A 16,475-nucleotide genomic window follows, 5' to 3' on the forward strand; every position below is an offset into this window, starting at 1 on the left:
TGACATTATGTCTAAAGAAACCATAATTAAAATTTTCTTCAAAATGTGATGCTTATATATGGATAAGTAGTATTTTAATTTCTTGCAATATTTTTTTCTTAGCATGCAATGCACATGCAATTTGTTCCGTTTAAAATCTTTGTTTTACATATGGCTTACCATATAAATACATATACTATCTGGAGCATCTAGTTTTCAATGCTTTTCAATTTTATGCACTTTTGTTGTTACAAACTTTTTGTAGTTTCAAGGAGTTCATGTAATTCAGCCTGAAATGTATGCATTGACAAATTATTTTCTTTGAAAAAAAAGTTGTGTATTGATCAATTCAGTTGTGAATCCTTTAGTAAAATACAAAATAACTTTTTTTTTTTAATTTTAAACAGGTTTTGGAATATGCTGGTAGAGGGAAAAGTATCATCGATGTTGGGTTAGCTCAAGCCAAATACCCTTTAGACACAACTCACCATTACTTTGAAATAGAAATAATGGATCCTGGAGAAAATTGTTACATTGCTATTGGATTAGCTAGAAAAGTAATTGATTACTTTATACCATTTTCATAATGACTAGCTATGTGGTTGTAATTATTTTATTCGTCAAAATGCAGGTTTTTCCTATTATCTCTTTTCAGCATTGAAAGATTTTTTTTTTAAATAAAATGTTTTATATTAAATAAGGAAGGTTTTTAAATTGATCACCTAAATGTTATTAAATTGAATGCAGACTACAAAATGGATATTAAGCTTTAGAACTTGATAAAATTTAAATTGAGAAATGTTGAGAATTTTTTTAACTGTGGACATTTTTTCAGTCCTTTCAAACAAACATAACTCTCAAGTTTTAACGAGTAGTTATGCATGTAAAACTGTGTATAATTTTCTTATTTTTTTCTTCTTCATTAATTGCAATTGAATTTAGAATGCAGTGTTTCTGCTTTTTAATTACTTTAAAATGTCATTTGTGTCTTTAGAAAAGTTATTTAAGCCAGCATTTCTCAACTTTTTTTTTTTGACCTGCGAACCAGAAAGGGTTTGATTTTTTATTCTATTCATGTACCCCTTGTCCTGTTTTCAGTGCTAAACTTCAGCCCCGTAGCATCTTTCATTTTAATAAATTTAAACAACTGAATCATGTCCCCTCGGTCTCTTCTTTGCTCAAGGCTGTACATTTTTAGCCTTCTAAGCCTGGAATCATAGTCTAAATGAGAAAGTTCCCAGGTAGCATCAACTCATCGGATTTTGCTCGGCCGATCATTGACTCCTCCTAAACTCATCGCGTAATGCACGCTGATATCGTTGCGATCAGAATCCGAGAACGGTTTTCGATGAGCTGTTTTCTATCGGGAAAACTATATCCTTACGATCAAATTTTCCGATGAAAATTTGCTGAGCTGCATTTTGTCCGAAAAAGAGATCGTGACGATCAAATTTTCCGATGAAAATTTGCCGAGCTACATTTCATCGGAAAAAGAGATCGTAACGATCAAATTTTTCGATGAAAATTTGCCGAGCTACATTTTATCGGAAAAAGAGATCGTAATGATCAAATTTTCTGATGAAAATTTGCCGAGCTACATTTCATCGGAAGAAGAGATCGTAACGATCAAATTTTCCGATGAAAATTTGCCGAGCTGCATTTCATCGGAAAAAGAGATTGTAACGATCAAATTTTCCGATGAAAATTTGCCGAGCTGCATGTCATCAGAAAAAGAGATCGTAACGATCAAATTTTCTGATGAAAATTTGCCGAGTTACATTTCATCGGAAAAAAAGTAGATCGTTTAAATTTTCCAATAAAAATTTTCCCAATCTAAAATTTTTGGAAATCTCCCAACTGTTAAAATAGGATAAGTTTTATTATTCGAATATCCGACTATTGATCAAACGTAAGGCTATACGGATCAACATTCAGGGTTGAGAATTGGAGGAAAAATGACTGAGACGTTGACTCCGAATCCGACTCCTGGATTTTGGAAGGGTTTACTCCGATTTGCTGCAAAATCAATTCAACTTTAACTCCATGATTCCAACCCCGATTACCTCACTGGAATTGCGAACAAAATGAGACTCCGACTCTTGAATGATTTCTCTCTATCTCCAAAACAATTCCACTCCGTTCAATTTGACTCCCAAAACTACCGACTCCGACTCGGTTTGCGGGCAAAATGATCTACTCCGACTCTTTACTAGCTGGTGCCACAAGTATATTCACTGAATAAAATTCTCACTTTCCGTTCAGAAATCTGTCATGGCCTTGCCCCCCGATAGATCGCGCCACAAATGATTTTCCATTTAATATATTATTTTCCTCCTTGGAAAGAGCATTACTTGTCTAGTGGTTAGCATATGAATCTCGTATTCCACAGGTCTAGGGTTCGATTCCCGGCTAGAGCAACTTAGATTGAGCTCATGAATCACGTTCATCAAAAGTTGTTAAATTAGAAATTAAATAAACAAGTTATTAAAAAAATGAAAATATATTAAATAATTGTCCCAAATGACGTCATCCGAAAATACCCCTCCTGAAAGTTTTCAAGATGGCGGAAGGGTCACGTGATCATCCAAGATGAAGGACCCCCCCCCTTTCCCACTGTTAGTTTTTTTCCTCCTACTTGTCCCTATATCGCAGTTGTTACTACTTCTCATCGTATTTTCATCCTAAATTCATCGCCTCGGAACAGCACTGCTCGTATATTGCTCCAAATCTTATCGTATTTTCATCCAAAATTCATCGCCTCGGAACAGCACTGCTCGTATATTACTCCAAATCTCATTGTATTTTCATTCAAAATTCATCGCCTCGGAACAGCACTGCTCGTATATTGCTCCAAATCTCATCGGTATAGGGAGCAAAATTCATCGAATTCCGATGATCGGATTCTATTATTGCCGATGAGACATATTGGAGCAATTTCCGATGAAAACTCATCGGAATCCGATCATCGTCCGATCAAAGTTTCATCGGATTTCGATGACCGGCCGATGATCGTCCGATGAGTTGATGCTACTCGGGTTCATTTATTAACCTTGTAGCCCGCCTTTGAACCCTTTCCAATGCGTTAATGTCTTTCTTAAGATAAGGAGACCAAAACTGAACAGCATACTCCAAATGGGGTCTTACCAAACTTCTATATAAGGACAGAAGAACTTCTTTAGATTTGTTTGAAATAGATCTATTGATAAACCCAAGCATCTTATTGGCCTTGTTACTAGCAATGCTGCACTGTTGGCTAAACTTTAAATCCTGACTTATTAAGACCCCCAGATCAGTAACTTTGTCTGCCTGACTAATGACTGAGCCTTGCAAATAATAACTTGTACACTTATTTCCATGCCCTAAATGTAGCACTTGACATTTCCCAACATTAACAGCCATACCCCATTTATCAGCCCACTCTGTAATATGATCTAGATCAGCGGTTCCCAACCTTTTTCTCTTTGCGAACCCCTTGGAACAGGCAAAAAAGTTCGCGAACCCCCTGATGTTGAAATTAGTAACATGTAAGAAACAATAAAAAAACAGCATGTTTGCTTTCCATTTTTTGCAGCATTTGATTGCAATAAACAAAAATATAATTATAAAATATCATTAAGTGCAAACATTAATAAAAAGTTAAAACTACATCTACAAGAAAAATTATGAACAAGAAGTTGAAGTTTTATAAACCAACTATTTTTCTTAAGCATACTTTAAATTGGGGAAAAAATCCTTAATGCGATATTTGTGGCTGTTTGACGGAACAAAGAAACTGAAAGTTTGGTTTAATGTCTGACAGTTTGAGTCTTAAATCAGGCTCTGCATTCAATCTGCTTCGGTATTTATCTTTGAGATAAGTATAGGAGGAAAATCCTTTCTCGCACAGATATGTTGTACAAAATGGTAATAAAATTCGAATTGCTTTTTTGGACAAAACGGTATAGTCATTTCTTACATTGAGCCAGAAGTCAATTAACGAGAGCTCTTTAAAGGTAGTTTTCAATGAATTATCACAGGATAACTCGATGAGCATTTCCTTTTCAGGTAATGTCAGGGTGTTCTCTAAGCATGGATTTCCTTCAAAAGGATTGCGTATCCAGTTGTTTGAGAGAGGGACGTTACGCCTATTAGGAAAATACTCGTCAAAAGTTAGTTCAAGATGTTGCAGATGTTCACATACATTTCTTTTAACGCTTTCATCAAGTTTCATTGAGTTTTCTGATAAAAAACTACTAAGAGAAGTGAAACAAGAAAACTCACCCATTTCCAGGCATTGGATCCAGAAATTCAATTTTTTTACCATAGCTTCAATTTTATCATATACAACGAAAATATTAACAACTGCACCTTGCAAGGATAGATTTAATTCATTTAATTTTGAAAAGATGTCAGCTAAATATGCAAGCCTTTGCATCCAAAGAGGATCGAATATGCAAGTGGACAAGTGAAATGGATGATCAACAAAAAATGCTTGGACTTCTGACTTCAATTCAAATAAGCGTGTCAAAATTTTGCCACGGGAAAGCCATCTAACTTCTGTGTGAAGAAGTAAAGTAACATGAAGGCTTCTCAATTCCTCACAAAACGCGTGAAATAGACGGCAGTTTGTGGCACGTGATTTTATGAAATTTACAATTTTTACCGCATCATTCAAAGTAGCGGATAATTCTGCGGGAATACGCTTACATGCTAATGCTTGTCTATGAATGCAGCAATGAGTCCATTCAATTTTCTCGTTGATCGTCTTTACTCGCACCACAAAGCCAACAAATTTTCCTGTCATTGATTTTGCACCATCCGTGCACACACCCACACACAAAGACCAATCTATTCCATTTTCTTCAAAGTAACTGTTGACCAGTTCGAAAATTGCTTCTCCAGTTGTGTTGGTTTTCAAAGGTTTTGCAAATAGTACATCTTCTTTAATTGTATCGTTAAAAATATACCTAACATAGACAAGTAATATTGCAGCGTTTGCTACATCAGTCGACTCATCAAGCTGGATCGCAAAATTATTCTCTTTTATTCTATTCACAAGTTCTCCACATTACTTGCCAAATCAGTAATTCTGCGTGATACTGTGTTGTTTGATAGCGGAACCAGGTCAATTTTTTTGCTGACTTTTCTCCCTGCATACACTTAGGGCACCTTTATCTTTAGCACACGGTCCAATTAAATTTTCTGCAATTGTATGTGCCTGTCCAGATCTTGCAATTCTCTAACTGACTCGATATGAAACTTCAAGGGCCATTTTACTACCTTCGTTGGATTCTAACAGGAACGTAGAGACGCTACACTTTTTATTATATTCCAATTTTCTTTTAAAATATTCGATAGGTTTGTCCTTGTGTGTTGGATGCTTTGTTTCGAGGTGTCTTCTCAGAAGTGACGGTTTCAAACTGCTGTTCGCTAGAACTTCGTTGCAGAGAAGACAAAGCGGTCTAGGTTCAGACTCTTCTCCAGTAAAATAAAAGCCCATTTGTAAATAGTCACTGTCATATTTTCGCTTTTTTCCTTTCTTCTCCCCTAGTTCACTTTTCTGTTTAGTCGGGGGAGGCGGCAGTTCATTACAGCTATCTATTTCAATATCCTGTGTTGATTCGAAAGTTACTGCTGATGTTGAGGGTTGATCGATTGACTGCTTGTCCATTTGTCGCTCAACCAAACTACCAGTTTTCAACCATCGATCCATAACAGCAGAAAGTTATTAAATCATAAAAATTACCAACACGATTATAACTTCACAAACAGAGTAGCAAGTTCACGTAGCAAAACCAATTGCAAACAAAATCACTTGTTTTCAAGCATCTCTAAAGTATCTCTAAATACGTCTGTTAACAACTATTCCCCCAGAACTATGAGCATGCTGATGTTATATATTTTTGAAAACGAACAGATGGGTAAAATCCAGTAATAAATTTTAAGTTTGGAGCCTTTTGCTGTCATGTCTGCTATTCGATGACTGAATTCGAAGGAAATTCCCGAGTTATATTTCAACCAGATTAGAAATAATACTCTTATGATGCATTGTTTGAGAATTCTTTATTTTTTTCGACATATGTATATTATGTATATTGTTTGATTGACTCCACGCGATGGCGCCTTTTTAAAGGTCATCGTGATCCCCGCCACAGCTTAATACAACGTTTCTGCATGGCGCCTCGCAATAAAGAAGGAAGGATATCTCTTTTTGTTGTCTATCGAAAAAAAAATGAGAATTTCTTTTCAACCAAGATTATAAAACCGCTAAAAGATTTTTTTTTTTTTTTTTGAGCTTAATACAAGAGTCTGGCGCGTTTTCAAATTAAAAAAAAAATAGTAACTATGTGTGCAAATTTAATATTTTATAATTTTTTACCAAACTAGGAAAAATCCGCCATTGCACCGAAATTTTCGCGAACCCTCTTCCTGCACCTCGCGAACCCCTGGGGGTTCGCGAACCACCGGTTGGGAACCTCTGATCTAGATCCTCTTGCAGCTGTTTTGCTTGTTCTTCATTTTCTACAGTCCCCATAACTTTGACATCATCAGCAAAACAATTCATGTTCCCTGAATTATTTTTGTGAATATCGTTCATAAAAACAATGAACAAAACAGGCCCTAACACTGATCCTTGAGGAACCTCGCTTAAAACCTCACTCCAATTAGAATAATTTCCCTTTACAACTACCCTTTGTTTCTTTCCGGTCAGCCAGTTTTTTTCCCCAAATGAAAGTTTTCCCTCCTATTCCTATATCAGCTAATTTGCGAAGTAGAGCAACATGCAGTACCTTATCGAAAGCTTTTTGAAAATCAATGTAAACATCTACAGGCTTCTTATTGTCCAAAGCCATGGTAACTTTATCATAGAAATGTAATAAATTAATTGCACAAGATTTACTTTTCCTGAAACCGTACTGAAAACTAGTCAATAGATTATTAGTCTCTAGAAAATTTATTATCTTAATTTTCATCAATGTTTCAAAAATTTTGCAAACCACCGAAGTCAAGTTAGACTCAAGGGTCTATAATTTCCCACTTTCCCTTTAGACCCTTTCTTGAAGAGCGGTGTAATGTTAGCCAGCTTCCAGTCCTCTGGCACTGTCCCCGAGTTATAAGAATCATTGAAAGTATTTACGATTACATCTGCTAATTCCTCTGCACATTCAACTAAAATTTTTGAATAAATATTATCAGGTCCCGGAGCCTTAGTCTCTTTATTTTTTTTCAAATGAAGTAAAACGTCATCTCTGGATTTGTTTACAGTAGACCCTCGTTTTACGCGAGTTTATTTTATTCGGTTTCGATTATATGTGGTATAAGATTTGACACCTTTATTTTAATTTATGCGGATGCAGCAATGCAAACAGATAACATTTCACCCTTTTTAAAAATCCAAACTCCTAAATATTGCAGATTACACTCAATAAATTGCATTTTCCCTTGCTAATAATTGAGCTTGGCCACTGGAGACAATTTATGCGATTGGTTCCAGAGCTCTTTCCAGAAGTAAAGTTATTAAACTCACACACTTCGGAGCTTACTGGAAGAAGAGATTTTAGGAGTGACAAAGGAAGACAAAACCAACGAGGATACCAACAACCTTGACACACCACCAAAAGCATTCACATTGAAAATTTTGAGCCATTCCTAGACAATAGAAATGATCTTCCTGATTTGTTAGTGAAGGAAGATTCTATCATGGAAATAACCCAAGTGATCATGGATGCGTTAATGCTGTGCAAAGAATTACAGAGAAAAGTTCTCAATGAATGCCAAAAGACTATCATAGCCAGCTCTTCTTTACAAACAGAATATGAAATTAATTTATGTTTTCTTCAAACATGTTGTGCTTAAAAATCGATATAAGTACACATTAAGCTCCTTATACAATTAGTCGTCACTAGGATGAAGTATTCTTTTATCTACAGAACCTAACCCCTATTTTAACACTACTATTAGGTCTCAATTTACTCAGTTTCGATTTACATGGCATTTCTATGGAACATAACCACCACGTAAAATTAGGGTCTACTGTATTTAATTATTTCTTTAATTAATTTTTTTAATCTTATTTTTTTTTTCACAAAAAGAGAAAACAAAGAGGGACTTTATCTCACTGACCGTTAAGAGTTAATGAAAAAAAAAATGGACCAGTGAGGTTTTTCCTATCTTTTCTTTTGCGAATCATCAAAAACACATCATGACACATTAAAAACTGGTGAAAAATGTTTGTGAACCAGTGAGGGATTTTTTAAATTTTTTTTAAAGAAAATAAAGAAATAAATAAAAAATGAAACTTTTTTTTTTTTGATATTAAGTAATTTCACAAAGCAATATTTAAATGAAAAAATACGTAATTATTGCATCGGTTAGGTGTAAGTCAATAAGCATTTGGAAAAACTTATGTAAATTAAAGCAATTGCAAAATTCACGTAGAAAATGTGGTATATGATAGAATAATACTACTATGATTTTGTTTTCTTTTTTTTTCTCTTTTTTTAGTATGGAATTTTTTTTAACTTGAACTTGCATAAATCTCTGAGGTTCAATCAAATCCTTGTGCGGACTAGTGCCGGTTTGTCAGACCATTCGTTGAGAATCGCTGATTTAAGCAATCATCATTCTAAGTGCAACTTATCTGTCATTTATTAAACGACTTATCTATTCATTTATTTGTTAATTAATTCATTTGCATTCCTTTGTTTACTAATTCACTTATTTATTCATTCATTCACATATTTTCTTATTTATTTACTCATTTAGTTTTTCTTCTATATTAATTAGTTTGTTCATTTACTTATTTGTTCATTATCTATTCATTTGTTTACTTATTCATTTGATCAAAAATATTTTTATTTATCGAATAGAAAGTATTTCATTAGAAAAATATTTTATTTTTGACTTTGCCCCAAAAATAAATAAAAATGGTCCCTTTTTTTTTGAAGGTACAAATTTATTGCTGAAAATAAATAATATTTCAATGCAAGTTTTATCATAAAATACGTTGTTCTTTCTTTTGTGTACTGTAATTTTCAAAACAAATTTCTAACTTGTTCGTTTTGAACAAAGTTATCTTAACTATTTCACTTTGTCTTACATTCCTCTGCAACTCTTGCCCCAAAGCAGAGAAGAGGTTCTACTATTGGTACTGTTTATCTACAAATTTTTAATTTTGGATCCCTTTGCTTCTTGATGCTTCTATTTTCGAAATTTTCTGTCAGCTTAAAGCTAAATATTGGCCATTTATTATTTTGTGGGAAACACTAAAAACGATTTAATTTTGATAAGGTGACAAAAATTAATATGTCGTCATGTTAATCTTACATGTGTTTATGTATGTATGTGGTTTTATTTATTTTTAGGACTATCCCAAATATAGGCATCCTGGGTGGAATAAGGGATCTATAGCATATCATGCAGGTAAAAGTGTTTAATAGCATAAATATTTATTTCAGCACGTTGTAAAAAATTCACCTTTTTACTTATTAATTTATTTCATACATTTAGTTTCCTTAAAAGATTTATTCAGAATTGATTATTCATGTGTAATTTTTTTCTCCCAATATCTCAAACCTGAGCTGTAATGCCGAAATAATGCTCTTTTGAGATAACACATGTTAATTTTCGTGCAGCACTTTTAATACTAACATTCGACATAAATGTGAATATATATAACACCATTAATTGAGATTTTCTCTCCAGCAAGCACTTCAAGAGCATATAGTGCAGTACGTTTTAGTTTCTGTTAAATATAGACTATGAATTTTCCATTTAAAAGATATTAAGTATATTTAAAGACTGGATGTTTAATGTCGATTAAGTTTCTTGATAGTTACTTCATTTTCAACATATGAGAATAATGACTACACTATAATTTTTGTAAGGCCATTTTGGATTTGTCCAAGGAGGGGGTGGAGCAAAGAGGGATACAATCGGATCCTGCTACAATGCGATTCGACTTACGCGAAACGGCTATAACGCAAGTTTTTCATGAGTGATGAATTTTTTAATGCAGACACAAATGACTCACCTGCAACATGAAATTTTCCGGAAAAGAGCGGCAGACAGAATGGGCTTCGTTGACACTTAATATTGCTTTTGTTAATGGACTTTCATCCCTTTAGCATCACTGAAAGCGGAAGTTAACCCACTGTATTACTCTAAACAATGCTTTGCTTTAGTTTATACAAATAACCACTCCGATTCATAACTTTTTTTTTTCATTTTACATGTGAACATTGATAAAATACGTTGAACGTTGATAACAGTCTGATCGGGCAGCATAAACCTTCTTCATTTTTTAAATTACAAATATATTTACAATATTGATATTGTTAAATGCTATAATAATGCTGTAGTGTACACACTGTAAGTACCATACTGCTTTATTTTAAGTTTCTCCCCCCCCCCCCATTAATCATTGATTTTGTGCTAAATTACAGAATTTTATGTCAAATAATAACGCTTTTTCTAAAATACAGAGCAAGTCTGTTCTTTGTAAAAGATACTCCAATATATAGTTAATAAATGGTTTGAAACAATATGAGGGGTTCTTACAAACATCTGAAACAATTGGATATGCTTATAAAAAATAACTAAACATACCTTGTTCCACAACGCGAAATTCCGACTTACGCGAGGTGTCTTGGAACGCATCCCTCGCGTAAGTCGGGACTCGACTGTATACAGTCAAACCGGCTTAATGGAATAGCCATTTTTTCGCAAAAAATATTCTAAAAAGGAAGATATTCCAATTAACGGAATCAAAATAACACATTACATTGGTTTGGTACATTGAAAATATATTGTATTAAGCAGGATATTCTTTTAACGGATGTTCCAATAAGCGGGCTTGACTGTATTCAATGCAAGTTATACCAAAAAAAAACAGACCCATCCCCACTTACATGCAAATGCATTTATTTTTCAAAACCCAAGGGAGGGATCAACTCCCCCCCCCCCCCCAACCCCCACATGACGGGCCTGATTTGGGTGCAGTTTTAATTTATTTTATCTTACTTATTTTGTGGTTAGGATTTTATTTTTGGTGTTATTTTTGTATGCATTGCATTGCACAATTTTTGCTAAACTTTTTGCAACTTATACCCTTTATCCAAAAAAAAAAAAAAAACCTTTCCCTGCAGTACTTGTTTCAAATTTTAAACAATGAAGTATTACTCTTCTTTACTTGATGAATATTACTCAGAATGTTTTACCGTAAACCGTACAATTGAACTATTTTAAACTTTTATTTGAAAGATCTATAATTATTCTTCCTTTCATTTACAATAACATTTTAATGCTTTCTGCAGATGATGGTAAAATTTTTGTTGGCAGTGGTGTTGGTGATCCTTTTGGTCCTCGTTGTCATAAAGGCAAGTTGCATTTTTTGTTTTCAGTGTGTATGATTTACATAACAGTGTTGTGTCGTTGAACTGAACAAATGTTACTTTTATGTTATCTAATTGTAAAACAATTGCAGCAGTTCAGTATTTTGAAGTTACCGAATAATTGCTTGTTATCTGTTTCAAACTCAAGAAGTTAATTGCTTTTTTTTTTGTGAAAGGACCCACATTTCTTCCATTAATGGGTTCTTTGTAGTTCAGAGTGAAAACTTTCAAAATGCTTTCATTACTGAGGAAAAAACAAATGATCCAGGTTAATTTGGCTGTACTAACTTCAAATTTGAACTCCTTTCTCTAACACATCAGAATCTAAAGTTATAAAAGCTACCAATGTAGATTTGGCATTATTGAGACTTGTTTTTATGTCCAAAATTTAAGCAATATTATTATATTTAAACTTCTAAAGTAGCATTTAAAAAAGTAGATTTTGCCCTTTAGAAAGAGATAAAGCGTGCATGCTAAAGGATTTTCTCTGACCCTTTTGCCTATCATTAGTTTCCCTGTTCAGAAAAATCACCCATCGTGGTTTGATCATAAATGCTGTGTGCATTCATTTGCAAAATAATAATAAAGTTTATTATTTATAAATTGTAGCAGGAAGTTGAAATTGAAGTAGTTAGAAGCAATGGGATGTGGCTGAACATTTTAAAGGTTTTGAGTAAAAGCTCAAACCTTAGGTAGGATTTCATTGAAATTATTCTTTAAATCATGCTGTTCAGCAGCAACCTGAACTTAAATTTTTGGGAGAAGGGTATTTCTCAATTTTTCGATGGAAACTCTGAATTTTAATGATTGATAAAATATGAGCATAGGTACATACCTGCATTTACTGAGGAGAGACATAAAAGATCATGATTATTATTATATATGTATTTTTTTTTTAAGTTTGAAAAATGGCAACTTTACAATGCTGTCATCAAAATTGCTGAATCGTCTGACAAAGTTTGCTAAATTTTTGTGAGGTCACTGACCTGTGGTGACCTCCCATTGAGACCCCTCTGCCCACCAGAGCTACCAGTACAGTCTCTTGTCCCAAAACTGTTGAGAATTTCTTCTCCCATTTTAACTAGTTATCTCTAAATTTGGAATTTACCACTTGGTTTCTAAGTGCATCATTTTATATCTATTAGTTCAAGTATGTCTTAGTGTTTTTATTTTCGATTTTTTTTATATTTTGATCCATAAAACTATTATGTTATGAGTTACAATTTGAAGAAATGTAAAAATGTTTCTTTTCTTAGGTGATGTAATGGGTTGTGGAATCATATTTCCAAGAGACTTTGTGTGTTTCTATGACTGTGATGCTTCTAGTGAAAATAGTTCTCCTTTGAATGCAGACTATGACGATCTGTCAAATTCATTAAGTGAGTCTGAAGATGAAGAGTGGTGGAAAGAAAAGGAAAATGTTGAAACAGGTGTTACTGTACAGGTAACTTGTGAGGTATAATATGTTATATAAGTTGTGAGCAATGGAGAGCTTTTAATTGGTGATAATGAGTTATTTATTGTTTGAATATAATTTTTTCTATCATAAATAAAATGTTTGAAAACTTATAAACGTTTTATTTTGTTAATTTTTTAAAAATGTATTTTCTTTGATTTCTTTTTTTGGTCTTTTAACAATTTAGTGACACTAGAGCTTTGAAGATGCAAAACATATTATTTGTTGGAGATGAGTATTTACCCATTTATCTTCATCATTATCCTCTAACTCTATTGTAGAAACACCCCACCGCCTTTCTTTGTAATATATCCGTGTTGCTTTACGAATAGATTTCGGAGGCCTCTGTAATGCAGAAATATGAGGGGTTTTGTATTGCTTAAAATGCAGTGTTGTTGCTGTGCAATATAATTGTCCTTATAGCTGTTTGAGAACAGTTTTTTTTTTTTCAAATAGTACTTTGCAATAGAGAATGTAATTTATTTGACAGCGTCTTTTTTATTTGCTTCACATTTGTGATTAGTAGATTTTTTACCGTCATGTAAGACATTGTTTTCTGTGTAGTCATAAAGTTTAAAGGAATATATCCTTCCTTCAGAGCAACAGTAAGACATCTAATCCCACGAATAACATTCAGATATCCTACTGTTGCTCTAAGACGACGATGTTATCACATATTTATTTCTCAAGAACGGTTTATTTATGTTTTTATCTGGATCTTTTTCCCTTTTTACATTTCTACATTTTTTCATTTGGCCATTCTTAAGCTGTGGATCATAGGCTGCACAAAGCCCAGAAAGTTTTTGTGAGTGACCCATGCAGATTCTACAGTGGCAGACAAAAAATTTTACAAACCGTGTTTTTTTCCCATACATACCTTAAAAAATGTCAACCCTCGATGTCAAGAAGTGCTGGGTATCAAGAAAAACATTTGACTTAACTGAAAATCGAGGTAGCAAAAAAATTAAAATGACAGTCACTCTTAGTAGTAATTAAAAAACAGATGCACACAAGCACAGGTATCCCTTAACACAATTGATTCGTACCGTGTTGTATTGAAACAGTGTTATATGAGACTTTTCTGAATAGATTTTTTATTTATTTATTTTTTTTTTGAACCAATTAATCATGTATATAATACAAATCAGGTCAATATGTGCCGTGTTGTATTGAAACGGTTTTTGGTGTTATATCAAAACCATGCTAGACTTTCAAATACTATGAATCGATGCACTGTGCACCAGAATTATATCAAAGCCAAGTCTTTGGTGCAAATTTTGTTAATAGCTGAAATTTCTGTTCAATAAAACATACAAACAAACACTGGGAACCAAAACATACAACAGCCCACTGATCCTAAATAAGATTTGCTATAAACGATTCAACTTAATACTTTTATATGTCTCAAATTAAAATTATTATGCACAACAAGAAAAAACTTAATTCTTTTTCTTTACTGACAACAAAATACATATGAGGCAGTGAGAAGCAAAGGGATGTAGGTGGACTTTTTCAAGTTTTGAGTAAAACGCATTTAAAGATAACATCCTAGGTAGGCTTTCATTGATTTTTTTTCCAAATCATGCTGTATAGCAGCAACTACGGGGCTACTAGTACCATCTCTTGCCCCAAAACAGAGGAGAGGTGCACCTACCATAATTGTTGGTTATCTCCAAATTTTAAACTTTGCCACTTACATCCCTTTGCTTCTCACTGCCTCATATTATCTTCAAGAAAATCTGCACTTTTCTGTTGCAATAAAGTTCAACTGAGCAACAACTACTAAACAAAATAAAAAATAATTTCTCTGACCACTTTTTTGTTGTGTAGTGAGTGTCTTGCACTGATGAGGAGGCTCCATTGTAGCCTTAAAATAGCTATATCCTTTATTTTCTTGAGAATTTGTGCTTCACTAACGTTGGTTTTTCACTTTAATCCGACATATTGTCGCACATAAGACTCTAAATATGTTATACTCTTCGTTCATTTCATGAATTCCTAAAGAAATTGAATGAAATTAAATTGGAGTATTTCCATAAACAATATCTGAATATTTTTTTACTCAGTAACAGACATATGTCATAAGATTTGTCTGAGCAAAAAAAAAAAAAAAACATTTTTTAAATAATGTTTCTGTAAATCTTCGAAATATAATTTTATTACATAGGATTAGGGTTTTGATTCTTCATAAAATTCATGCAATGGGAGCAAGAATCTTAACATATTCAGTCTTAGTAGGACATTTTGTTCAACAAATGAAAGATTAATTGAAATGGAATTGGCCCATTACAGTTTGTCAAATTGATTATGCATGCTCTTTATTTATTTGCGTATTTTACGAATATCTCTTGCAATTTCAGTATTTTTATTTAATGTTATTTATATTTTCAGGTATTTTTCACTCGCAATGGTAAAACAGTAGGGAAAAAAGAAGTCTGTATACCAAAAGGTGGTTTTTATCCTACCATTGGTATGTTAAGCAGTGATGAAAAAGTAAAAGTTGATTTGCGTCCTCTGACTGGTTAAAGTTATATTGTTTTACATCATGGATTTGGACATTTTCTATGTCATCTTTTTGTTGGTGCTTTTTTCTACTGGGGGTTCCCAAAAATATTTATGAAATGGGTTAAATGTTGCTGTATATTACGTTATTTTTGATATTTTTAAAAGTTAACATGTGTGCGAAATACTACCAATGTTTGCTGTGTTAAACTAGTTAATAAGGAATCATTTAATCCATAAAAGGAAATTTTGAAATCTAGTTGATCCTTTGGCGTGCTGTGATTTTGTCATTTTCTCCATTACTCCCATTTTCTTCACCAAAAGATTTTTATGTTTCATATTTCATCAAAGAAATGTCACAAAATATTTTTAACTTTAAAAACATACCAAGTTTTCATTTTGTAAGCCAGTTCTTCGGAGCATTAAAATCTCGATAAGTCAAAATCAAAATGTATGAAATTTTTTTGTAAGATATAGCCACCCCTTGCTAGCTTTTCAGGAGTTGGGCAAAAGTAAGTGTATAGGGTACTTCTAAGAAAATAAAAATATTGTGGCATTATAGTTATATTAAAAGGCATTTGTATAAATATTGTACACACTTCTGTTCATGTAAACAAATATTTAAAAAGCTAAAGAAAGAGAAAATAAGTTTAAAGGAAAAAGAAATTTGTTTGGAAAAAAGAAACTTTTACAAAGTGTACTTTTTATTTATGCTATCTCTTTATTCACACCTAGATGCCAAATTCTGTAATGCTCATTTTCATTTGCTTGCTATCTATGAAATATCAAGTTAACTATCTCATTTAAATTTGTCTTACATTTACTGCAGTGTATTGAATAAAGCTAATTTCCCATATAAATTGGGTATCACTTTTGAAGTTAGTTTTCATCTAATTTCAACTGTAAAACATTGTGTAAAAAACTGAAGACATTAAAGAATTTCTAGTTTTATGAAATCTTACATTCAGCTATTTTATATACATCAACAAATCGCTATTTAGTTTTCTATTCAAACTAATACTGGTAAAATAATTTCTATAAAAATAAATCCCTAATTTATATGTACGATTCTTTTTATCATAAGCCTTGATTTTTTGTGAGACATATCAACAGAACCCCAGATAAGTGTAAGTGTTGAACTGCTGCCTCTTTTTGTCAAAAGCTAA

The 16,475-nt window shown here is 32.8% G+C and overlaps 1 protein-coding gene across 1 annotated transcript in view; it reads left to right on the forward strand.

Moving 5' to 3' along the window:
- The window catches only part of LOC129226381 (SPRY domain-containing protein 3-like), a 31,372-nt gene extending 14,897 nt beyond the window's left edge, over nucleotides 1-16,475 (forward strand). Inside the window, exons 6-10 of the mRNA XM_054860984.1 lie at nucleotides 387-536; nucleotides 9,324-9,381; nucleotides 11,274-11,336; nucleotides 12,608-12,795; nucleotides 15,199-16,475. Of these exons, the coding sequence (XP_054716959.1) occupies nucleotides 387-536; nucleotides 9,324-9,381; nucleotides 11,274-11,336; nucleotides 12,608-12,795; nucleotides 15,199-15,333 (594 nt within the window). The 3' untranslated portion in view covers nucleotides 15,334-16,475. The remainder of the gene's footprint in view (nucleotides 1-386; nucleotides 537-9,323; nucleotides 9,382-11,273; nucleotides 11,337-12,607; nucleotides 12,796-15,198) is intronic.

Source organism: Uloborus diversus, chromosome 7 (genome assembly GCF_026930045.1).
Source record: "Uloborus diversus isolate 005 chromosome 7, Udiv.v.3.1, whole genome shotgun sequence".
In the NCBI taxonomy this organism is placed as follows: Eukaryota; Metazoa; Arthropoda; class Arachnida; order Araneae; family Uloboridae; genus Uloborus; species Uloborus diversus.